The 22,454-nt window shown below is 32.7% G+C and overlaps 1 protein-coding gene across 1 annotated transcript; it reads left to right on the top strand.

The window, feature by feature from the left end:
* The first annotated feature begins 4,864 nt into the window (after nucleotides 1–4,864).
* On the top strand, nucleotides 4,865–17,626 carry LOC133173968 (probable protein phosphatase 2C T23F11.1). The gene is made up of 10 exons (XM_061309027.1): nucleotides 4,865–4,950; nucleotides 5,181–5,290; nucleotides 8,481–8,564; nucleotides 8,966–9,031; nucleotides 11,149–11,214; nucleotides 11,331–11,404; nucleotides 11,737–11,878; nucleotides 14,261–14,344; nucleotides 14,486–14,631; nucleotides 15,797–17,626. Exons 2-10 carry the CDS (start codon nucleotides 5,188–5,190, stop codon nucleotides 15,962–15,964), a joined length of 933 nt encoding a protein of 310 aa, XP_061165011.1. The 5' UTR covers nucleotides 4,865–4,950; nucleotides 5,181–5,187; the 3' UTR covers nucleotides 15,965–17,626.
* Nucleotides 17,627–22,454: the final 4,828 nt, after the last annotated feature.

Here is a 22,454-nt window from a genome sequence, read left to right as displayed (position 1 = left end):
AATGTACTGATTGTACTGGACCTGATCGAAGTAAATCTCATAGTTGTTCGAATTTGGGTTGTTTAGATTTTGTCGATGTTTTACTTACGTGATAGAGGGGGCTTATGACAGATTTTATCCCGAAGGCGCCTACAGCAGCCATTCCTAAGGAATAATAAGCATATTTCACACCAAGAGCACTCATTTTCTCATCGTTTTTTCAAGGAGAATTCGAACAGGAAGTTGTAACTCTGCAATAAAAAGAAAATCCAAACAGGCAATCCCTGTTTCCGAAAAATCATTTATAATAATAGACGAATTTTCACATTTGATATTACAAGCAGACTTTCTTCCCAAATCACGAAAATAGCCACTAAAGCCTTATTTATATAAATATATAAATGTTTATTCACCACTCAAGGGCCCTCAGGGGGCATATTTCAGAAGAAATCCAGTCAAAGCGCCCCCTAATAAAACTGGCCGTTGCGGTCAAAGCATCCCCTGATTTTGGTCAAAGCGTTCCCTGATTTTGGTCAAAAAGCCCCCTGATTTTGGTCAGAGTGCCTCCTGATTTTGGTCAAAGAGCCCCCTAATATAATTTTACTGTAAAATGATGTTACAAAACCGCCCCCCCCCCCCCAAATATTGGTCATTTGGTCAAAGCGCCCTCTCATATTTTTTCATAGAAAAATTTCATTTCGAAACCGTCCCCAAGCAATGTGCCCCCTTCTGATTTTGGTCAAAGCGCCCCTTAGATATTTTTGTAGAATGTTCGTTTGCAATTTTTCAAAAAAAAAAAAAAAAAAACTTAAATTTTTATTTAATTAGTCCCCTACCAGTGAAACCGGAGAGGACTATAGGTTTCCTCTGAGTCTGTCCGTCCGTCTGTCTGTCCGTCTGTCTGTCTGTCCCTCTGTCTGTCTGTCAGTCTGTCCCACTTGGTTTTCCGCACTTTTTTCCTAAACGCTTGTAGATATTGAGCTGATTTTTGGTATGTGAGCGTATCTTGATGAGTTACAGATCAAGTTTGCATTTCGTTCCGCTTTAGTGATTTTTGACGGAATTACGGCCTTTTCAATTTTTAGGGGTTTTCCGCAATTTTCTTCTAAACGCTTTCAGAAATTGAGCTGATCTTTGGTATGTGACTTTACCTTGATTAGTTATAGATCAAGTTTGCATTTCGTCCCGCTTCATTGATTTTTGACGGAATTATGGCATTTTCAATTTTTAGCGGGAACCAGATTACACTTGCCGGTAGGGGACTAGTATTGCTAATGCAATACTCTCAGAATGCTTGTTTCATTTTATTTCCCTTTACTTTACTAATTTATGCTATTTATTTCATATCCCGAAAAATACATTTCATACTTTTTAGATAAGTTTTAGTTAATTTTGTTCAGCGTGTCCCATGAAATGTTTCATAGATTAAGTTTGAATAATCTTAAAGAAAACATTTCCAAAGAAATGAGAATGTTCGCCGGTATCATTTAATAACACCCCCCTCCCCCCCAAAAAAAAATTGATACCGATGCCGTTGCTCAGCTCTTGCCACGCGGAGGCCTAAGTGTGAAATGGTCGTACACAAATGTAAAATTTGGAAATTAGAAGTTTATTACACTGAATAAAACCCTAAAAACACATACAGTGTATCAAGATACTATGATATCCTTTTTTTCTCTTTTTTTGATGCATATATTAAAGAAAAATGAAAATGGAGAGTAATCTTGATCGGATTACTTTTTACACTACCGAACAGAAATTTACTCTTGTTAGCTATAGTACATATTCTAATACTGTGATTTACTATGTATCTTCATATGCAAAGATGCATGGGGAACTGAAACTTTCAGACTTGCGTATAGATGTTGTACATAGTTGCATTTAAGTAGTTTTCCTTTCAGGATTTTATATTTAAATTTCAACTTTTTTCAATTTATCTAATTAAAAAAAAAAATTACGCTACTTGTATAAAATACCTCCCTCAAGTATTGGTCAAAGCGCCCCACAATATATTTTTAAAGGGGGGGGGGCAATAAGAAACCGTTTCTAATTATTTATCAATTTGTCAAAATATCACTATCGGTTTCGTTAAGGAATATTCTCCATGGGGCGCTTTGACCAAGAATTAGGGGGCGCTTTGACCAATACTTGGGGACGGTATTTTAACATCAATTTCCTGTAAAATTCTATAACGGGGCGCTTTATCGAAAACCAGGGGGCGCTTTGACCAAAATCAGGTGGCGCTTTGACCAAAATCAGGGGATGCTTTGACCGAGACAGTTTTCTTATGGGGCGCTTTGACTGGCTCCCTTTTAGAATGATTGATTACATATAAATAATATTAAAGTATATTGTAATATGGAAGAACATAAATCATATCTATCATGAAGTTACAAATGAAAGATGTACAATACTCATGAAAATGCAAGATTTGCAACATAATCACAACAGTCTGAAACTGTATCAAAAATATTGAATAGGAAGAAGACTACGGGACGATGCCTCTGTACAGTCAATCTTACTGACACACCTGTACCCTAAGTATTCAAGACACTCATTCAGAATCATTAAGGTAATAGCAAAAATAATAATATATAAAAAAAAAACAAGATGTGTTTGTGAAAAACTGATACCCCCGTATGGCAACTTATAGATTAAACTTCCTCAAATGCAAATCAAATACATGTACATGCTGGTACCCAAAGTAAGGTCTTGTACCGAGGAATATACCTGTGAAATGTGAAAGCCCTAGCAGCAACCATTGAAAAGATATGGAAAAGTTAAAGAACAAGGTTCACTTAGGGCCTTTTTTGGCCCTTTGAATTTCAGAAAAACTGAAACTGCTTGGTTTAAGTTAACAATGCATTAAATATCATTTAGACCTTTGGTGACTGCGTATCTATTAAAAATGACGTAATTTTCTGGCTAGTCAATTAAGAAATAAACAACAATGTTGGTGGGGGGGGGGGGCACTTTTGAAACCGTTACTACGGGCCTGTTTAAAGCAAATTTTTGGTAGAGAAAATTATGTACATGTAGTACATGATATGCCCCTAAATATTAACGTTCAATTTTGGTGCAATTTAACTGTGGAATTTTACCTGTTGAAGATAAATTTGAACCGTTTGTTCTGGAAATAGTTGTATACTAATGTAATGTAATGTAGAAGACGAAATTCATTTTTATTGTACTTTGTACTCTGAATACCGGTCAGGCACGTAGCATCAGGGGGGGGGGTTCTCCCCCCCCCCCCGCCACTTTTTTCCCAAACAAAACTTTTACTGTGAAAGTGTTTATTGAAAGGCCGGTTCCCCCTCCTTTTTGTTGCAGTGTAGTTAAATTAGTTAAATAAGGGTAATGTGCTAGTGTATGAAAAAAAATACTACTCAACAAAATAGGATTTTCGAGATTGGACATAATTTTTTTTTCCTTCACAATTTTTCTTTTCAGGTAAGTTGCATTTTTTTCTCTTGCTGCCCCCCCCCCCATTTAAAAAACGATGCTACGTCAATGTCGGTCAAAAATTTTGAAAACACTGCTTTTTATGGTCAGATATGGATGTATTGCTTATGCTTATTTAAAATTATCTTCAGTAATTGCAAAATATTTGTATTCCTTCGTTTATGCATAGACAGTCAGTTTTTTTTTTCTTCAGAAAACAAGAAAGCAAGTTGTATTTCAATGTCATACACATTTTCCGATATCTTCTAAAGGACACCAGTTGCTGATCTAAACTCAAAGGCGTATACTTACAAATTGTTTTCATGTACTTTCTTTTCTTTTCTTTTTGTATTTGAAATTTGTGTTCAAAGTGGCCTATAGGCCCGATGGACCGAGTGTTTCATTAATTTTTAAATTTGTTATGTAAACAAAACAGGTCACATGCGACTAATTCAGCAATTACCAAAAAAAAAAAAATTGTGCGAATCAGATAAGGGTAAGACTTGAGACCAATATTCAAGATTCAAATTGAAGAGATTTTTTTATGTTTTAAAAGAAGATTTTTATCTTTGGGCTGAAAAAGCTCAGTTTTTTCGGGCGCTAGGTATCGATATAGATTTTATTAATAGGGCTGGGACGATACAACTTTTTCTATATCGATATGTATCACGATATTTGAGCCATGATACGATATGTATCACGATATGTTGAATTGGTATAAAATGTTTTGTTTGTATTGAAATGAACAAAACATTTCTTCGTAAATAAGAATAATTTATTCAAAAAAGTTGTTTATCTGTTCTAAAACAACATAATTTTACACCAGTGGTGTTAATGATTATGTTTTTTTTTTAAATTGATTTTATGTAAGTTATTGTTTGTTGTATTCATGACTATATATGCTATTGTATGATAGTGTTGTCAATAAATAAATAAATTGAAATTGAATTAATGTATTTCATATTCATATTTAGCATATTTATTTTATATATTTTACCCAAAATATTAAGTAGACAAAGAAAAACATGAGTCAGATTTTTTTTTTTTTTTTTTTTGCAATATATTTCGATATTTCTTCATACGTATCGATATGCGTATCATCCACGCATTGAATCGATATCTCGTCCCAGTCCTATTTATTAATATATAGGCCAATTTAATGATTAAAAAAAAACCATTTTATGGTACAGTTCTTTTTATTCAATATTATGGAAATCAAAAGAATTGAATCGAATCACTCATGGGACGAATTATCATAGATTATATTTTCTGCACTCAGATTACTCCGCATAGGCCCATAAGATCGACAAAACATTTTCGATAGAATTATACAGAAAAAGCTTTTTCACAAAGTTTATCAATACGAAATCAATTAAATCATTACTTAATGATATGATTATATGATAGGTAAACTCTGGGTCTCGAACATACTTTTAATCGCGGAAGCATTGTTTTTGTTTATTATGTAATGTGGCTAATCGTAATCAAAGTAATTTCATGACATTGGCTTAATAATCAGCAGATAATTTGGTAAGAAATACAGTCAGAGACATAACCTAAATGATAAAATGGTTTGCATTACAGATTTTATACGGTTACACTTCTGTTTATAGAAAGGAAGATAAATTGTCATGGCAATTACGATTTGACACCATTTCGAATTTCCTCCGTCTATCACTGCTCTGTTTATGTACACTGTACATATTAAAATCGAAAGTGATGCTTTAAAATTAAATAATAATTATTGACATCTTTTACAGATTTGGAATGGGTCAGACTTTGTCTGAACCAGTGACAACGAAGGAAACTTCTAGCTGTCAGAACAACTTTGTAAAAGTTGGGTCATCATGTATGCAAGGATGGCGAATAAGTATCCTTAAATATACATAATGGACCAGTATATGTTTGAAGGAATAAGATTATGGTTTTTTAATAAAAAAAAAAATAATTCGTAATTTTGTAGTATTTAATTTGTTCTATGGTATGACAGCTGTGATGAATTTTAGATTAAATAAAACATTACTACCAATAGGTTGAACTTTCAGTGTTACTGACAAACAATAAGATGACTTAAGCTTAACTCTTTGATTATAAGAAATAATGTTTGCACCAGCTAAGCTTAATAAAATTTTCTCAGTTTCCTGCTGGTAACATTTGCTATGGCATGAAATATACGTCCATGTCACTGATCGACAGTTCAGTATGTAGAATGTAGTATAAGCATGTCACCACCTAATAAAAGTCCCAAACTCAAAATTATCGAAATTAACAGTTATCAGATTGCCTGGGGTAAGTAAATTCTCAGTTCAGGCAATTGAAACTGTCAACTTACCTGTCCAATCAGGCAAGTGAATATTTCTAAAGAAACGTATAATCTTGAATTAATTTGTACTAAATGAAATAATTTGATTTTCACAGATCTCTTGGTAGTGTTTCTAGATATTAAATCATTCATTAGATAATTAGGTTTGTTATTCTGTTTTCTTTCATTTTAGGCCTAGTTTAAAAAAGAAATATTCTCTCAGTATGATGACTTACATTCTTATTATGAAATAAGATATTATAATGTAGTTTATTTGCTTACTTATAGAATATACATAAGATTAGTAATACTTGGCATACAACATATACTGATTATGATAAGTATGTTTTGTATTTTTTTTTAGTATTTAAACATATTTTATTGAAGCATAATTAATAGGATTGGACACAAGTTCTATCAACTTAGGATTGTCCTCTCCAACACAAACAAAATGACATATACATAATTTTATTATGTTTTGTAACAGCTGTCATACTTAAGCATGGTTTTGCTGTCATCTAAAAATATTTCAGGGAAAAAAAATCCAAAATAAAAAGGACTATATATATATAAAAAAAAAAAAAAAACAATGTGTGTATGAAACACTTATCCCCCCCCCCCCCTGAGGCCCTTATGACGGATCATGGCCAAGGTTAAAATTTTCAAATGTGGTCTAACTCCAAGGTCAAGAGTTAAAAAATGTTGGTACCTTTTCAATTGGTATATAATTGTAATTTTCAAAAAGTGAATATTTTGTAATGTCATGGAAAATTATTTTTCTAAATATACATGTAAGAATTGTCTGTTTAAGTGATCAAGTTTATTTCATATGAGACCCTCTCCATTAAAACTGCTTTTATAATCAAAACAATGAACTGAATCACTCATAATTTGTCATTTGTATTTTTAACTGGGTTCATTGAAGCAAAGAGAACTTTTTTGATTTTGTAGTGGAATACAAGATCCACGAGAAAGTATGCTGAACCACTGCGATTCAATTCAAATTTTTGTCCCCTGCTTTCACAAAATCAAGAGGACGTTAAATCTTATTTGTCTGTCAGTCTGTCTTAAAAAAATTAACCTTGGTCATAACTTTTGAATGAGAAAAGATAGAGCTTTCATATTTCACATTACCTGTGACAAGACCTTTCCAATTTCTGACCCTGTGACCTTGACCTTGAAGTTTGACCTCCTTTTCAAAATTTTTAACATTATATATACCATGGTCATAACTTTTGAATGAAAAGAGATAGGGCTTTCATATTTCACATGTAGATTACCCATGACAAGACATTTGCAAATGTACTATGAGTGTGATCCTGTGATCTTGACCTTGAAGTCTGACCTAATTTTCAAAAACTTTAAAATAGGAGATAATTTTTGACTGAGAAAAGATGGGGCATTCATGTTTGGAAAGTGCATTATCTGTGACAAGAAGTTTCCGAATATGCTGTGATATTTGACCCCATGACCTTCAAGTATGACCCAATTTTCTGAAAAAAATTTCATTGCTGCTAACTTTTGAAGGAGAGAAGATAGGGCATTAGTATTTGACATGTGCATTACCTGTGACAAGCCATTTCTAAATGTACCATGAATTTTTAACTCCTTGATCTTGAAGTTTGACCTAATTTAAAAAATTTCAACATTTGAATGAGAGAAGATAGGGCATAATATTTGACATGTGCATTACCTGCTTCAAGACCTTTCTAAATTTACTCTGGTTTTTGACCTCATGACATTGACCTTAAAGTTTAACCTACAGTCTTTATTACAATTTTTTTTTTACCTTGGTAATAACTTTTGAAAGAGAGGAGATTTTACATGTACATTACCTTTGACAATATTTTTCAAAAAGGTGTATCATATTTTACTTCAAGACCTTGACCTAGAAGTTTAAATAACACATAAAAAAGACAGTTACAATATGCCATAAATAATTGCATCCCAACCACTAAGACACTGAAAGTGGAGGACCTTAATCCTTTGAATTTGCTTGTCTCTTTTCTTATGCATTCTTATAAGTCATCAGTGTGTTTTGACAGTCTATCAGATGTCCATAACTGTCAAAGAACACATTTGCCTAGATTGGTTATTATTCTTAAGTATATGTAAAAAGACCTATGTTTGCTGCATAATCTTATTTATAATATCATTCAGCATGTTCAAACAATTTGATTTTTATTATCATTTTTTTTTCTTGAGCAGTATATACTAAAGAAAATGTTTAAAATGTCAAGTAGGCTGAACTTGTGTAAAATAAAAGGAGTTAGTCCTAAGTATGTGGTTAAAAACTCTACATAGCTTGTATTATTTGTTATAAAACCCAACTATAATTAAAATTTATGATCTGATTCTGATTTAAGTATATATACTTCCTGGATAACATCCTCACAACATCAGGAGTTCGGACTTCTGAGTTCACTTGTGGCCGTGACTACAAGTAGACTTAGAACCCCTGAAGTTGTGAGGATGCTGGTCAAATTCCACAAAAATATAAGTCAAGGAATTTTTTGAGTATTTTAACAAAAAAAAACTTCTTGACTATTGGTCTTTTGTTTCGTCTTTTTTTGGCATAGAAAACCAAAGTGTGCATGGAAGTGAAACATAGGGAAAAAATTGAAATGGCTATATCTAAAAACTGTGTTGGGTATTCTTTAAGGATGTAAGATGAAAATACAATAGAATATGGAGTAAAGTAAATAATCACAATAGAAATGATTTTGTGAGTGTGTCAATCAACCTTAACAAATACCAGCTATGGAGGATGCCCACATACATCTGCTCTCACTTCCTAATGATAAGGACACCTGCTTCTTTGGGGTTTTTGATGGCCATGGAGGTAGAAATAGACAATTACTTCTTTTTACAGAGATAATTATGTAACAATAATAAATACATAGATGACCATTAAGTTTTATCAGTTCGCAATAGATCTTAGAAAAGGGTGATAAATGAATGAAACTTTCAATCCATAAAATGATATGTATTTTCCAAGTGATCACTCAGATCATCTGCATGGATTTATGCTTTAAAATTTATCAATATACAGACTGAAATACATGCATCTTCTCCTGGATAAATAAGTACTGTTTTATTTTTTTTGGGGGGTGGGGGGGGGGACTACTATGAAACAATTGTTGAATTGTTATTTTTGTAAGAAAAATTAATTTTTCATTAATATCAATATATAGTAGTTCATACATGTATATATGCAAATATGTGTACATGTATATATTTAAGGCTCAAAAGTTGCTCAGTATGCTGGTGAACATCTGCATAAGAAAGTGATATCCAGGCCAGAATATTGTAAGTAATAAAAAGAATATAGTAAGTACTGAACAGAATGTTGTAATTATTGAATAGAAAATTGTTAGTATGGAACAGGTTATTGTAATTATAGAACAGAATATTGAAAGTATTGAACAGAATATTTTTTAAGAATATTGTTAATTGTTGAATAGAATATCGTAAGTATGGGACAGAATACTGTAATTATAGAACAGAATATTGAAAGTATTGAACAGAATATTTCAATTATTGAACAGAATATATGAAAGTGTTGAACAGAATATTAGTAGTATTGAACAAAATCATAACAAGTCATATAAATACAAAACAGAAGTCATATTAATACAAAACAGAATATTGAAAGTATTAAACAGAATATTGTAAGTATGGAACAGAATATTGTAATTATTGAACAGAATATTGAAAGTATTCAACAGAATATTGATATTGAAAGTATTGAACAAAATCATAAGAAGTCATATGAATACAAAATTTGAAATGAATAAGACCTAATTTTTAGCTCACCTGGGTCGAAGGCTCAATTTAGCTTTTCTGATCAAAATTTGTCCATTGTTTGTCGTCGTTGTTGGCGTAAACTCTTTACAATTTCATCCACTGGGCCAATTTCAACTTAACTTGGTACAGAGTGTCCTTGGGTAAACAGGATTCAAATTTTGAAGGGCCACACCCTCTTTCAAGGGGAGATAATTTAGAAAAAGTAAAAATTGGGTGGGTTCATTTAAAAATCTTCTTCTCAAGAACCACTGGAACAGGAAAGATGAAACTTATATGAAATCTTCCAAACATAGTGTAGATTCAAATTTATTCAAATCATGCCCCCTGGGGGTTGGGTGGGGCAAGAATGGGCGATCAAAATTTTACATAGGAAAAATCGTTAAAAATCCTCTTCTCAAAAACAGCGAAGCCATGATTGGTGATATTTACATGGAAGCATCCTTAGGTAATGTAAATTAAATTTTTTTTTCAAATCATGACCCCTGGGGACAGGGAGGGGTTACAATGAACAATCAACATTAGACATAGGAAAAAGTCTTTAAAAATCTTCTCAAGAACAGCAAAGCCGTGATTAGCCATATATATAGGGAAGCATCCTCAGGTAGTTTTCATTCAAGTTTGTTCAAATCATGACCCACAGGGGTAGGGAGGGGCCAAAATGGGCAATTAAATTTTTACAAAGGAATTTATATTAGGAAAAATCTCTCAAAAACAATAAAGCCATGATTGTTTTATTTATTTGGAAGCGTCCTCAGGTAATGTTGATAAAAATTTTTCAAATCATGACTCCTCGATCTAAGGTGGGTCCACAATGGGTGATCAAAGTTTTACATTGGAATATAAAGGAAATATCTTTTAAAATTTTCTTCCCAAGTTCCCAAGAACAGCAAATCCATGATTAGTCATATTAATTTAGAAGCAACCTTTAGGTAGTGTAGATTCAAGTTTGGTCAAATCATATTCCCCAGGGGTGGGGTAGGGCCAACATAGAAGATCAAACATATAGAAATATTTCGTCTAAAGCCATAATTAGTCAAAGAAATATGGAAGCATCCTCAATTTGTGTAGATTCAAGTGTGAACATACCCCCCCCCCCTTTCCAATGGGGGAGGCTATTGCAATCACACATTTATTTTATCTTTTCAATACTAAACTGAATTTAGCTCTATGTGTAGCCAATGTGCTCAGGTGAGTGATGTGGCCCATGGGCCTCTCTTTTTTTTACACTCCTAATGAACTGCAAAAAAAATGTGACTTTAGTATATGTTAACTTGTAAATTAACATGATGCAAAGGGGAACATGGCCATTGTAAAGTCCAAATACATTGAAAACCAACTTAGGTATAGCATGCAACAAAGTGCCACAAGTTCATCCATGACATGAAAATTACCTGAGTTTTCTCAACTTGAGAAGTATTTTGCTTCAGAAACTTGAAAGCAAAGACAGCATGGGACAAAGATATCGAAAAGAAATTAGCAGGACACATGTTCAAAAAACATAATTATAAAAAAGTAGATAGGAAGAAAAGTTAATCTTCAGCAATTCCTTTTAGGAAGAAGGGATTGCAAAACTTTTTAGATAAACAATTCAATCTTAATTACCACTATGTCCTTTTCAGCTGAGGGAAGAATACCTGATGCTCTTAAACAAGGATTTCTTGATTTGGATGAAGATATGATGAAAGGTATGCATTTTTTTTTTTAATAAGAAGTTAAATCTTATATAAAAGATGATTTGATAATGTTTAAACAGAGGAAATATGTATTATCTGATGCAACAGGGGAATATATCTTCTCACAGATAACGACATGAAGGATGAATTAGCTGGGACAACAGCCAATGTAGTGTTACTCAAAGGAAACAAAATCTTCTGTGTGAGTTGTATCAAAGCTTCTGTCACTTAAAACAAGAATCCAAATTCTGAAAGACAAAGTTCATCTACAGACTGTGATAATTATGCACCATATACAGTATACCATAGACTTTCTTAAGTAGTGTTCTAATTTCAAAATACTTCTCCTTATACTAAGTTGCTTGATTTCATTGAGACAGTTTTAGAGCTTCATCAAGTTGGCTCATGTTTTATGCCAATTTTTGTAAAAACTTGTACATGTATTGCATCTGTTTTGTGAAGATTTGTTTTATTCTGTCAAAAGGCTACTCTTTTATACACAATGTAGTTTTTTCTGCATCCTATATTTTATAGGGCAATGTCGGAGACTCAAGGTGTGTTGCAAGTGTCCGTGGTCAGGTAGAACAGCTATCATATGACCACAAGCCAGGAAATGAAGCAGAAACCAAGAGAATTATTTCTGCAGGAGGATGGGTGGAATTTAATAGAGTTAATGGTAATAATTCATGCAAGATACTCTTAATATCATTCAAAAAAATACATTTACATATTGCAAAACTCTAGGGCTGGGATGATACAACTCTCTTGAAACACTTGGCTGGTTTTGAGAACGTTTTGATGTGATGTTACAGCAATGCAGAGACAATCGTAATTTCATGTAAAAATGATTTTTTTTATTATCGTAATTTTACTTACTAAAATCTTGTGCTGACCTGAATTACATGTAAGTCTATCAGAAAGTGTTTAAACATAGTATTGATGATATTACCTAAACATGTGACAAGACCTTTCCAAATATACAATGATTTTTTACCCCTTGACCTTGAGGTTTGACCTACTTTTTCAAAATTTTAACATTGGTTATGTTTGAATGAGAGAAAAAAGGGCATTCATATTTGACATGTGCATTACCTATGACAAGACTTTTTCAAAACATACTATGATTTTTGACCTCTTGACCTTGAAGTTTGACCCCACTTTCAAAATTTTTTACATTGGTGAAAGAACATTCGTATTTGACAAATGCATCACCTGTGACAAGAAGTTTCTGACTGAGCTTTGATATTTGATCCAGTGACCTTGACCTTCAAGTTTGACCTACTTTTCAAACATTTTATCATTGCTGCTTACTTTTGAAGGAGAGAAGATAGGGATTCATATATGACATGTGCAATAACTGTGAGAAGACCTTTCCAAATGCATGTGATTTTTAACCTCATGACCTTGGCCTTGAAGTTTGACCTAATTTTCAACAGTTTTAACATTGCTGATAACTTTTGTGTGGCAGAAGATAGGACATATATGTTTGACATGTGCATTACCTGTTTCAAGCCCTTCTGAATGTACTTTGGTTTTTGATGACCTCAACCTCTATGTTTAACCTACAGCCTTTTTCATTTTTTTTTGGTTACATTGGTAAGATCTTTTGAATGAGAAAAGATAGAGCTTTTATATTTTACATGTACGTTTTTTATGACAACACCTTTCAGAAAGTTGTATCATGTTTAGCTCACCTCAACGAAGTTGAGATGAGCTTATGCCATACCCCAGGCGTCTGCATTAGCGTTAGCGTCCCGGTTAAAGTTTTAGGAGCAAGTCCATTCTTAAGTAACTATAAGCCCTACCTTGACCAAACTTGCATACAATGATGCATCTAGGGATGGACACTACCACACTTGCTTCAGATGCTGGATCTGACCTACAGTTTCCAATGAGTGACCAATTTAAAGTCTTTGGAGAAGGTCCATTCTTAAGTAACTATAAGCCCTAACTTGACCAAACTTGCATATAATGATGCATCTAGGGATGGACACTACCACACTTGCTTCGGATGCTGGATTTGACCTTCATTTTCCAGATGAGTGACAGGGTTAAAGTTTTTGGAGCAGGTTCATTCCCAAAGTAAATATAAGCCTTTACCTTGAAGAAACTTGCATGGATGATGCATCTAGGGATGGACACTACCACACTTGCTTTGGATGCTGGATCTGACCTAGATATTCCAGATGAGTGACTAGGTTAAAGTTTTTGGAGCAGGTCCATTCCCAAGTAACTATAAGCCCTACCTGGACCAAACTTGCATGGATGATGCATCTAGGGATGGACACTACCACACTTGCTTCGGATGCTGGATCTGACCTAGATATTCCAGATGAGTGACCAGGTTAAAGCTTTTGGAGCAGGTCCATTCCCAAGTAACTATAAGCCCTACCTTGACCAAACTTGCATGGATGATCCAACTTGGGCTGTACGCTTACCAACTTGCTTCGGATGCTGGATTTGACCTAGATTTTCCACGTGAGTGAATTTTAGCCATATTTTAACCAAATTAGCATGGATGTTGTAGCTAGGGATGGTCACTTCCAGACTTGCTTTGGATTCTGAATCTGACCTACATTTTCCAGATGAGTGACCAGGATAATTTTTTTTGGAGTAGCTATATATATAACATTATGGCCTGTTATGATTAAACTTGCATAGATGGTGCATCTAAGGATGAAAACTTCCAGACTTACTTTGGATGTTTGAACTGACCAAAATTTTCTTAATTAGTAAACAGGATAAACATTTTTTGAACAGGTCAATTTCCAAGTAACTATAAGTCGTACTTCAACCAAACTTGCATGGATATTGGTCTTGGGATGTACACTAACTAAAAAAAGAATATGATGTGAAATTTGCTTTACTTAAAGATAACATTAGTCGAGGTGAGCTTCGTAATCTTTGATTACCTATGTTTGACTTATGACCTTGATCAAGAAGTTTAAAGGACACACAAACAAGACAGTTACAATATGCCATAAAAAATTACATCCAAACCACTAAGACACGGAAAGTGGGGGATCACAATTCTTTGAATTTGCATGTTTATTTACAGGAAACCTTGCATTGTCTAGAGCATTAGGTGATTTTGTCTTCAAGAAAAATGATAAAAAGGACTCAAAAGACCAGATTGTAACTGGTAAGTAGATAAAAGTAGCAAAAGAATAACCCTCTATTTTGTACAAATAGAATTATATATGGTGACATGTGAATATTTTGATATTTCAAATGTTTTGCTGTTCATATGTATGCTAAAATTTATATTGTTAAATCATTTCAGCATACCCTGATGTACTAGAGAAACAGATCACTCCAGACCATGAGTTCTTGGTCCTTGCCTGTGATGGTATTTGGGATGTTTTAACTAATCAGGAGGTAGTAGACTTTGTGCGAGCTCGAATTGCTCAAGGAATGGAACCAGACATAGTAAGATTAGTAATCGTTTATATGCTAGACTAAGTTTGGTTTGGTAATACATGTGATACAAGTAACACATGTACATCTAGGGCCTTAAAAAATTAATATCTTGGTTCTCAGGCCAGTTTTCTCAAAAATAAATGCAGGAGGGAGGCTCCTTATTTTTTTTTATCTCATAAAAAACATGCGGGATTTTTTTATTATTTTTTTAATTTCAAAACTAGCAACTTTTAATCAACAGTGATCATGTTGATGTTTGTCAAATGTTCTACTGAAGGGAGTATCTAAACTGCAGTCCAAAGAGATTCCAGATTTTTTTTTTTTTTTTTTTTGCACTGTACGAGCGCATGAGAGAAATTTTATTTTTATTCATTTGAGGATAAAAATGGGTAATGCACATTGTTAAATGAGATGTGGGCAGGCCTGAGAACCAATTATTTACTTTTTAAGGCCTAACACACATAAAATTATCCATAGACATATTGTACGTCTGCATGTAATAGTAAAATACAAATATATATCTTCATTGAGTTTTAAAATGTTTTATATATAATTCACTTGACTTGTGCATTTGTAATGAGCTGATGATATAGCTTTTTGAGGAGCATTGGATATTGGTTTTGTATATTTGTGTGGAGCTGATGATCTAGCTTTTTGTTTTAGCTTTTGAGGAGCTGCTGATGTTGAGTTTTTATCGTGGAGCTGATGACATAACTTTTCTGTTTGTTGTAAATTTGTGAGGAGCTGATGATCTAGCTTTTTGTTTAAGGTTTTTAGGAGCTGCTGATTTTGCGTGTTTTATTGTGCATTTGTGAGGAGCTGATGACATAACATTTTATGTTTGTTGTAGATTTGTGAGGAGCTGATGATCTAGCTTTTGTTTTAGGTTTCGAGGAGCTGCTGATGTTGAGTTTTTTACTGTGGATCTGTAAGGAGCTTATGACATACCCATTTATCTTTCTTGTAGATTTTTGAAGAGCTGATGATTTTGAGTTTTTTATTGTGGATTTGTGAGGAGTTGATGGCAGAACTTTTTATGTTTGTTGTAGATTTGTGAGGAGCTGATGATGTTGAGTGTATTATTGTGGATTTTTGAGGAGATGGTGACATAACTTCTTATGTTTGTTGTAGGTTTGTGAGGAGATTATGACATAACATTTTATGTGTGTTGTAGATTTGTGAGGAGCTGATGATGAGATGCCTTGCCCCTGACTGTCAGATGGGAGGATTAGGCTGTGATAACATGACTGTAATACTTGTATGTTTTTTACTTGGGGGAAGCTATGATGATCTCACACGGAAATGTTCACGGGGTGGAGGACAGAGACTAGGGGGCTATTAGTCCTTCGTAGGTGACATTCACACACCACTGTAAGAAAAAAATCCACCACTTCTGTCTATAATGTCAGACCATGTGGTAAAATTCCATCCGTAATATATATATGGATAAAAATGACTTCAGTGTTATCCAAGAGTATAGCTGTTTACATATTGTTATGAAATTTTAATATACATCTTTATATGTGTGTATTTATATGTGTGAGTGGGTGTGTTCATGTGGAGTGATGAGGAAACTGTTATATGCTGTAAATTTTACAAATTTTAACATGGTACATATTCAGATTTTACAAATGGATAGTCAGTTTTAGACTGATACAAATTCAGGTTTTTCATACAGGAATAAAGAGGCAGCTCTTCTGCATTGAAATTTCAAAATAAATGAAAAAATATTCTGGCACATATTATATAGATCAAATCTATATATTTATGATATTTTTTCTTTCCAACATTTATATTATTTAGTAGAAGAAAGTTTTGGTTTAGATTTTTAATTTTTTTTTCCTGGAAATATTAGAATAGTCATGAGCATTCAGCAATACTGAAAATAATTCAGGTTTACAAATAAATCTTATACATATGAACACAAAGACATACATTTGCCTAGTCTTATATTGAAGATTTTAAATCACACAAGCAGTATTAATTTACGTTTTATCTGTGATAATTAAATAAAAAAACAAGATGTAACAGTGTAGTTACTGTTGTGTACTTAGTCATAAATAACAAGATTTCTTAATTCTGTAAAAAACTTACAATATAAGATAGGAGAGGGTCAATATAGGCTGTGTGCCACTGCAGAATTATAGCATATTGTATTGCTAATTGAATTTAATATAAACACTGTTTTGAACTAAAACCTATATGCTCAGGACAAATATTTATGCAGCCATTAAATTACATAATAAACATGATATTAAATTGAATTGGACAGTATGGATACTTAAATGTTTACATGTATATTGATAGACAAAGTTTTGAAACTACATGTACTGTATAATTTTAAATTATTATTATTTATTTATACAATATAATTTCACATATCCGAAACTTTGGAAGACTTCTAAACAATATATTGGTTTATATCATTGGGAAAATTTATTTGTATTTCATATGAAAGCATGCCAGATAGATGAATTTGATTGATAATCTATAAAATTCAAATCAGGGAATATGAAAGGTTGTGATTGTGAATTCATCTCTTGTTTGAAAAAAAAAAAAAAAAACAGAACAAAACAAAAGCAAAAATTGAGATGATACTTTGAAAATGGGATTAATTACATACTAAGAGCTGCTTTAGATTACACCCTCTCCTTTTGAAGATGTTAATCATGTATTATGTGGTGTGGACAGATCTACATATAATATCTTTAGGGTTGACTAAGTAATTTGATTTCAGGTATAATTTGGTCCTTCAAGTAGCCAACTCATTTGTTATTGGGTATTGATCTTTTAAAACAAAATATTTAATTATTTTTCTTGTTGCCAAAGAGTCTGTTGTATATCTCACATTTTAAAGTCTTTGATAATCTTAATGCTGGTCCAATGTCGTATTATTTATTGTATGTATATATTAATATTACATAATTATGTTTGAATTGTGTGTGATTTATTAGATTTTTTCATTACCTCTTTCTTTTGTCTATGATTTTTGTTTCATATGTTAAACAGCAAATAAATTAACTAAAATATTATGAATTTTCAAAGAAAAATCTTTCTTATTTTAAACATTTCAATTGAATTGTCAATTGTAGACAGAGAATTACCAAATTATTATGTTCATCTGTTTTGACTTTTACAAATGTTGTTATATATATTGAATACCAATACATAGAGTAAGATTCAAGTGTATGCAATCAATTTCCAATAACACACGTGAGCTTGAGACTGTTAATCTTTAATAATAAGCTGCTGTAAAATTATTGAAAGAATCACAAAAAAAAAATATTTTTAAAAAGTTCTGGCTTCATTACATTCACAAACAAATTATGTACATTTTATGTTGAATCTAATCATTTCTGTCCCTTTTTATCCCTTTCTTTTATTGTTTCACATTTAACATGTGTGCTGTTAAGAGGAGATAAAATGTTCTTGAAATATGTGTAGACATGTGTGAATTTGTATGTAAATCTGTCTTTTCTTCATTAGTTTACACAAGTTGAGTGTTGTCAGTTAATTCTGTGTCACTTTATTTCCTAGTGTGTACTTCATGAAGTAAACATTGCTGTTTGAAATCATTGGAGTGGCTACAGTGTTCTTATATTAGCTTTTCATTTTATAGGATATTTTATAAATCTGTATCCATCCCTGACTAGTACTGTGTATATCGTGTGTTAATTCAGATTGATTTTCTTTTTGGGAAGATTCTAAAATTTTGAGTACGTTCTAATTCACAAGAACAGAAGTCTCCAAATTAATGATTTTTATGGCTTTCTGTCTGTTATTTAATAATATTAATTTCCAAAGAACCATACAGCCAATTTAAAAAAAAAAAAAAATAGCACAAGCATCCTGGTGATTTTATTTGAAGGAATATAATTATAGATTACTCTGAGGTAACAATGAAGTATCATGGTACAGATTAATTAAAATGTATAATTACACTGTATCAAGATAAAGTCACAGTAGAGGTTCAGAGGTTTTAAAACATAAATGATTGAATAGGAAGTTCAGGAGCAAAACAGAGGTGTTGAATTTTGTATAAACATTGAATAATTATTGGTAGGAAAGAGATTCAGGAACCATTATCATACTTGAAAGCAAAAAAAAAAAAAAGGGGGGGGGGGGGCTCAGCATCTCCTATACTGTAATGCCAAAATTAGATGGTTGCTAAAAATTCCCATTATACAGTATCTTTTAGAACATGAAGGCCATAAAATATAGACATGCAATAATTTTGAGTTACCTAATTATATATAGAATAAATCTTTGATGTATTTATCCATTGAAAATCCAAAAGAATTTTTTTTTTCAATCTTGTATAGTTAATTTAACCTTTCATGAGTGCATACACTTTGCTGGGAAGTTAATTGATGAATTTGGCCATATTAATTATTATGCCACAAATTTGCAGTTCTCTATTACATGTACTTTAAAAACGGTTTTAATTTGAAATGAAACAGAACTTTGTAAATTAACCTATCATTTTTTTTTAGCTTGGATGTATATGAGAATTTTGTTCTAAAAAGTAAAATTGATTGCAGCACATTTATAAGGAATGGTGTCAATGATTTGGATAACTGATGTAGAGTTAAGGGATTTGAAATAAGAAAAAGTGTAACTTAATTTATGTGCTAGAGGTTTACGAAATTGTTACCAATGTCTTCTTATAAACACTGTATACCGAGTTATACATACAATGGTACACATCTGGTTTTCCTGCAGAATGTGCCAAAAGAGAACAGTTCAGTACATATTTACTTAAGTGTATATAATAAATGTTCTGCTGTTTGACATCAAATGAATTAATAAATTTAGATCAAATCACCCATATTTTGTCTTTACTGCATGCATGCACATAATTGGTTCTCTGAACTTAATTTGTTTCGTTTGAGTATTAATTGAGGCATAGAATAAAGTGCCCCGCCACAGCATGATACACCCATCAAATATTGTTCAGTTATCATAAACAGTTTATTAAAGTGCAAGAAAATCATGTCAACCTTGATACAAAGATTTCAATGATTTTTCAATTCCTTATAGTGTTTGATGTACATACATCTCCTGTGGTGTAGGTATTAATTATAACAAATAAATGAAATAAAACATCATACATTTTTCAAATGCTTGTGTTAAAGCTTAACAAATGCCTCCCTGCAGCTTTGTTTATGATATATTTTATGATTGATTAACAATGTTACAGCCTAACAAAACAAATTATTTTTATTCTATAGACTATAAAATTGTCATCTTTAAGTGAGACATGACACTCTGCAATTTGTTGCAAAGATATTAAAATTAAAAAAAATGTTAATATACAATATCAAATTAGTTTTAATTATATTAATATATAATATCAAATAAGTTTTTATATTATTCAATAACAAATTAGTCTAAATTACTTTACACCAAATTTATCTTGAAAGTTAGGCTTAGCCAACAAGAACTATTTAATCCAACACAAGAGGCTGATTTCTTTGCACAATTCCCAAGAGATATAGAAAACACCTGCTTGATCAGGGATGCTCTACCAGTTATCTCCTCACACTAAAGTCATTAATTTCGCTTTAATTTGACATGCAATTTTCTGTTACCATGCAAATTCTCCTTGACCAGTGCTTGAAAATAACACCCATGACAGAGGTGGAATTTCTCTTTTAACATTACATTTGTTTAGATTAATGCTGTAAAGTACATAATGAAAAAAATATTTTCTTGATTTAACATTTTTTAATAAGGATATTGATTGATGCTGCAATCCTCTTTAACATCTTTTGGGATTGTGTGGTTTAAATGTGTGATTGACATCTTTGTTTGTTTGTTTCAAGTCATGACCCCTGGGAGTAATTTTGGGCCATGATGGGCGATCAAATTTTAAATAGGAATATATAGGAAAAATCTTTGAGGAGGGAACAGCAAAGCCATGATTAGTCATATTTATATGGAAGCATCCTCAGATTCAATTTTTATTCAAATCATGACACGTGGGGGTAGGGTGGGGCCACTATACATTATCTTAATTTTACCTAGAAATATATAGGGAACAAAAATCTGCTGAAGAAGAACAGAAGAGCTATTTAGTTACTTAGGTAAGCAATGTTGCCCATGGGCCTCTTGTTACTGTAACTAGGCTTTGAATTATTAGTGGACTCAACCACGAGCATTTTCCATCCACTAAACAATTTACAAGAAGCAGAATGGACCTAAAACCCTTGGCTGGCAGTGATGTTAGACTTTCAGCATCAGACCAGACTGTCAACCATTAAGCTCTGCTGTATATTTTTCATAAGAGCAGATTTTGGCATATAGGAAAACCCAGCTAAAGTTTACAAAGTTCAGTCAGATCATACAGCATTTTCCATGATTTAAGAGATGAATTTAATTTTTAGCTCACCTGAGCTGAGAGCTCAAGTGAGCTTTTCTGATCACCCGTTGTCCGTCGTCCGTCCGTCTGTTCATCCGTCTGTAAACTTTTCACATTTTCAACTTCTTCTCAAGAACCACTGGGCCAATTTTAACCAAACTTGGTACAAAGCAACCTTGGGTGAAGGGGAGTTTAAATTCTTAAAAAGAAGGGCCAAGTCCCCTTCAAAGGGGAGATAATCAAGAAAATACAAAAATTGGGTGGGGTCATTAAAAAATCTTCTTCTCAAGAACCACTGGGCCAGAAAAGCTGAAACTTATGTGGAAGCATGCTTGGGTAGTGTAGATTCTAAATTGTTCAAATCATGACCCCCGGGGGTAGGGCGGGGCCACAATAGGGAATCCAAGTTTTACATTGAAATATGTAGTAAAAATCTTTAAAAATCTTCTTCTCAAGAACCACTGGGCCAGAAAAGCTGAAACTTATGTGGAAGCATGCTGGGGTAGTGTAGATTCTAAATTGTTCAAATCATGACCCCCGGGGGTAGGGCGGGGCCACAATAGGGAATCCAAGTTTTACATTGAAATATATAGGAAAAATCTTTAAAAATCTTCTTCTCAAGAACCACTGGGCCAGAAAAGCTGAATCTTATGTGGAAGCATCCTTGGGTAGTGTAGATTCTAAATTGTTCAAATCATGACCCCCGGGGGTAGGGCGGGGCCACAATAGGGAATCCAAGTTTTACATTGAAATATATAGGAAAAATCTTTAAAAATCTTCTTCTCAAGAACCACTGGGCCAGATAAGCTGAAACTTACTTGGAAGCATCCAGGATAGTGTAGATTCCAATTGTTCAAATCATGACCCCTGGGGATAGGGCGGGGCCACAATAAGTACTACGGGGGGGGGGGGGGGGGGGAGAGAAATCAGGTGAAAAACAGCAAGGCCAATTTACTCAGGTGAGCGCTGTGGCCCATGGGCCTCTTGTTGAGAATTCATGAGGACATGAACTACGACGCTTCAGGCCAGCATATTTCATAGATCATGTACCTCATGAATTCTTAAAAATTAAATTCATATCTTATATTTATATTATTTTTCTGATGACTTGCTACATATTTTTTGTCATTCAGTGATCATTTTTGAAAAAAAATGTTTGCACTATTTTTGACTTCAATCAAATCACAATGGAAATATTCTTACTCATCACACAGTAGTTCATGAGAACATGAACTTTTTCTAATTTGCAAAGAATCTTAAGGAAAAATATGTGGAAATTTAAATACATATAAAGAGATCAAGCTTTCATCATCTTTTTATATTTACATCCATGCACTGAATACTTTTTCCTGTATTAAAAAAAAAAAACAGGATCTGATTTACATCATATCAATTGTATCAAATACTTCAGTTGATCTTGTAATCAATAATGTATTTCATTATAAACTAACTTTAAAATTCATTTATTCAC

This window comes from Saccostrea echinata, unplaced genomic scaffold, assembly GCF_033153115.1.
Source record: "Saccostrea echinata isolate AGI-Se365-2 ecotype Australia unplaced genomic scaffold, CSIRO_AGI_Sech_v1 ptg000056l, whole genome shotgun sequence".
Taxonomy (NCBI): domain Eukaryota; kingdom Metazoa; phylum Mollusca; class Bivalvia; order Ostreida; family Ostreidae; genus Saccostrea; species Saccostrea echinata.
The sequence above is the reverse complement of the archived record's forward strand: the minus strand, read 5'-3'. Positions and strand labels throughout refer to the sequence as shown.

Coding starts and splice junctions, on each gene's coding strand:
- LOC133173968 (XM_061309027.1), top strand. CDS start 5,188: ATGGGTCAGACTTTGTCTGAACCAGTGACAACGAAGGAAACTTCTAGC. Junction 9,032..11,148: donor GATATCCAGGCCAGAATATT/GTAAGTAATAAA, acceptor TGTCCTTTTCAG/CTGAGGGAAGAATACCTGAT. Junction 14,345..14,485: donor AAAAGACCAGATTGTAACTG/GTAAGTAGATAA, acceptor AAATCATTTCAG/CATACCCTGATGTACTAGAG.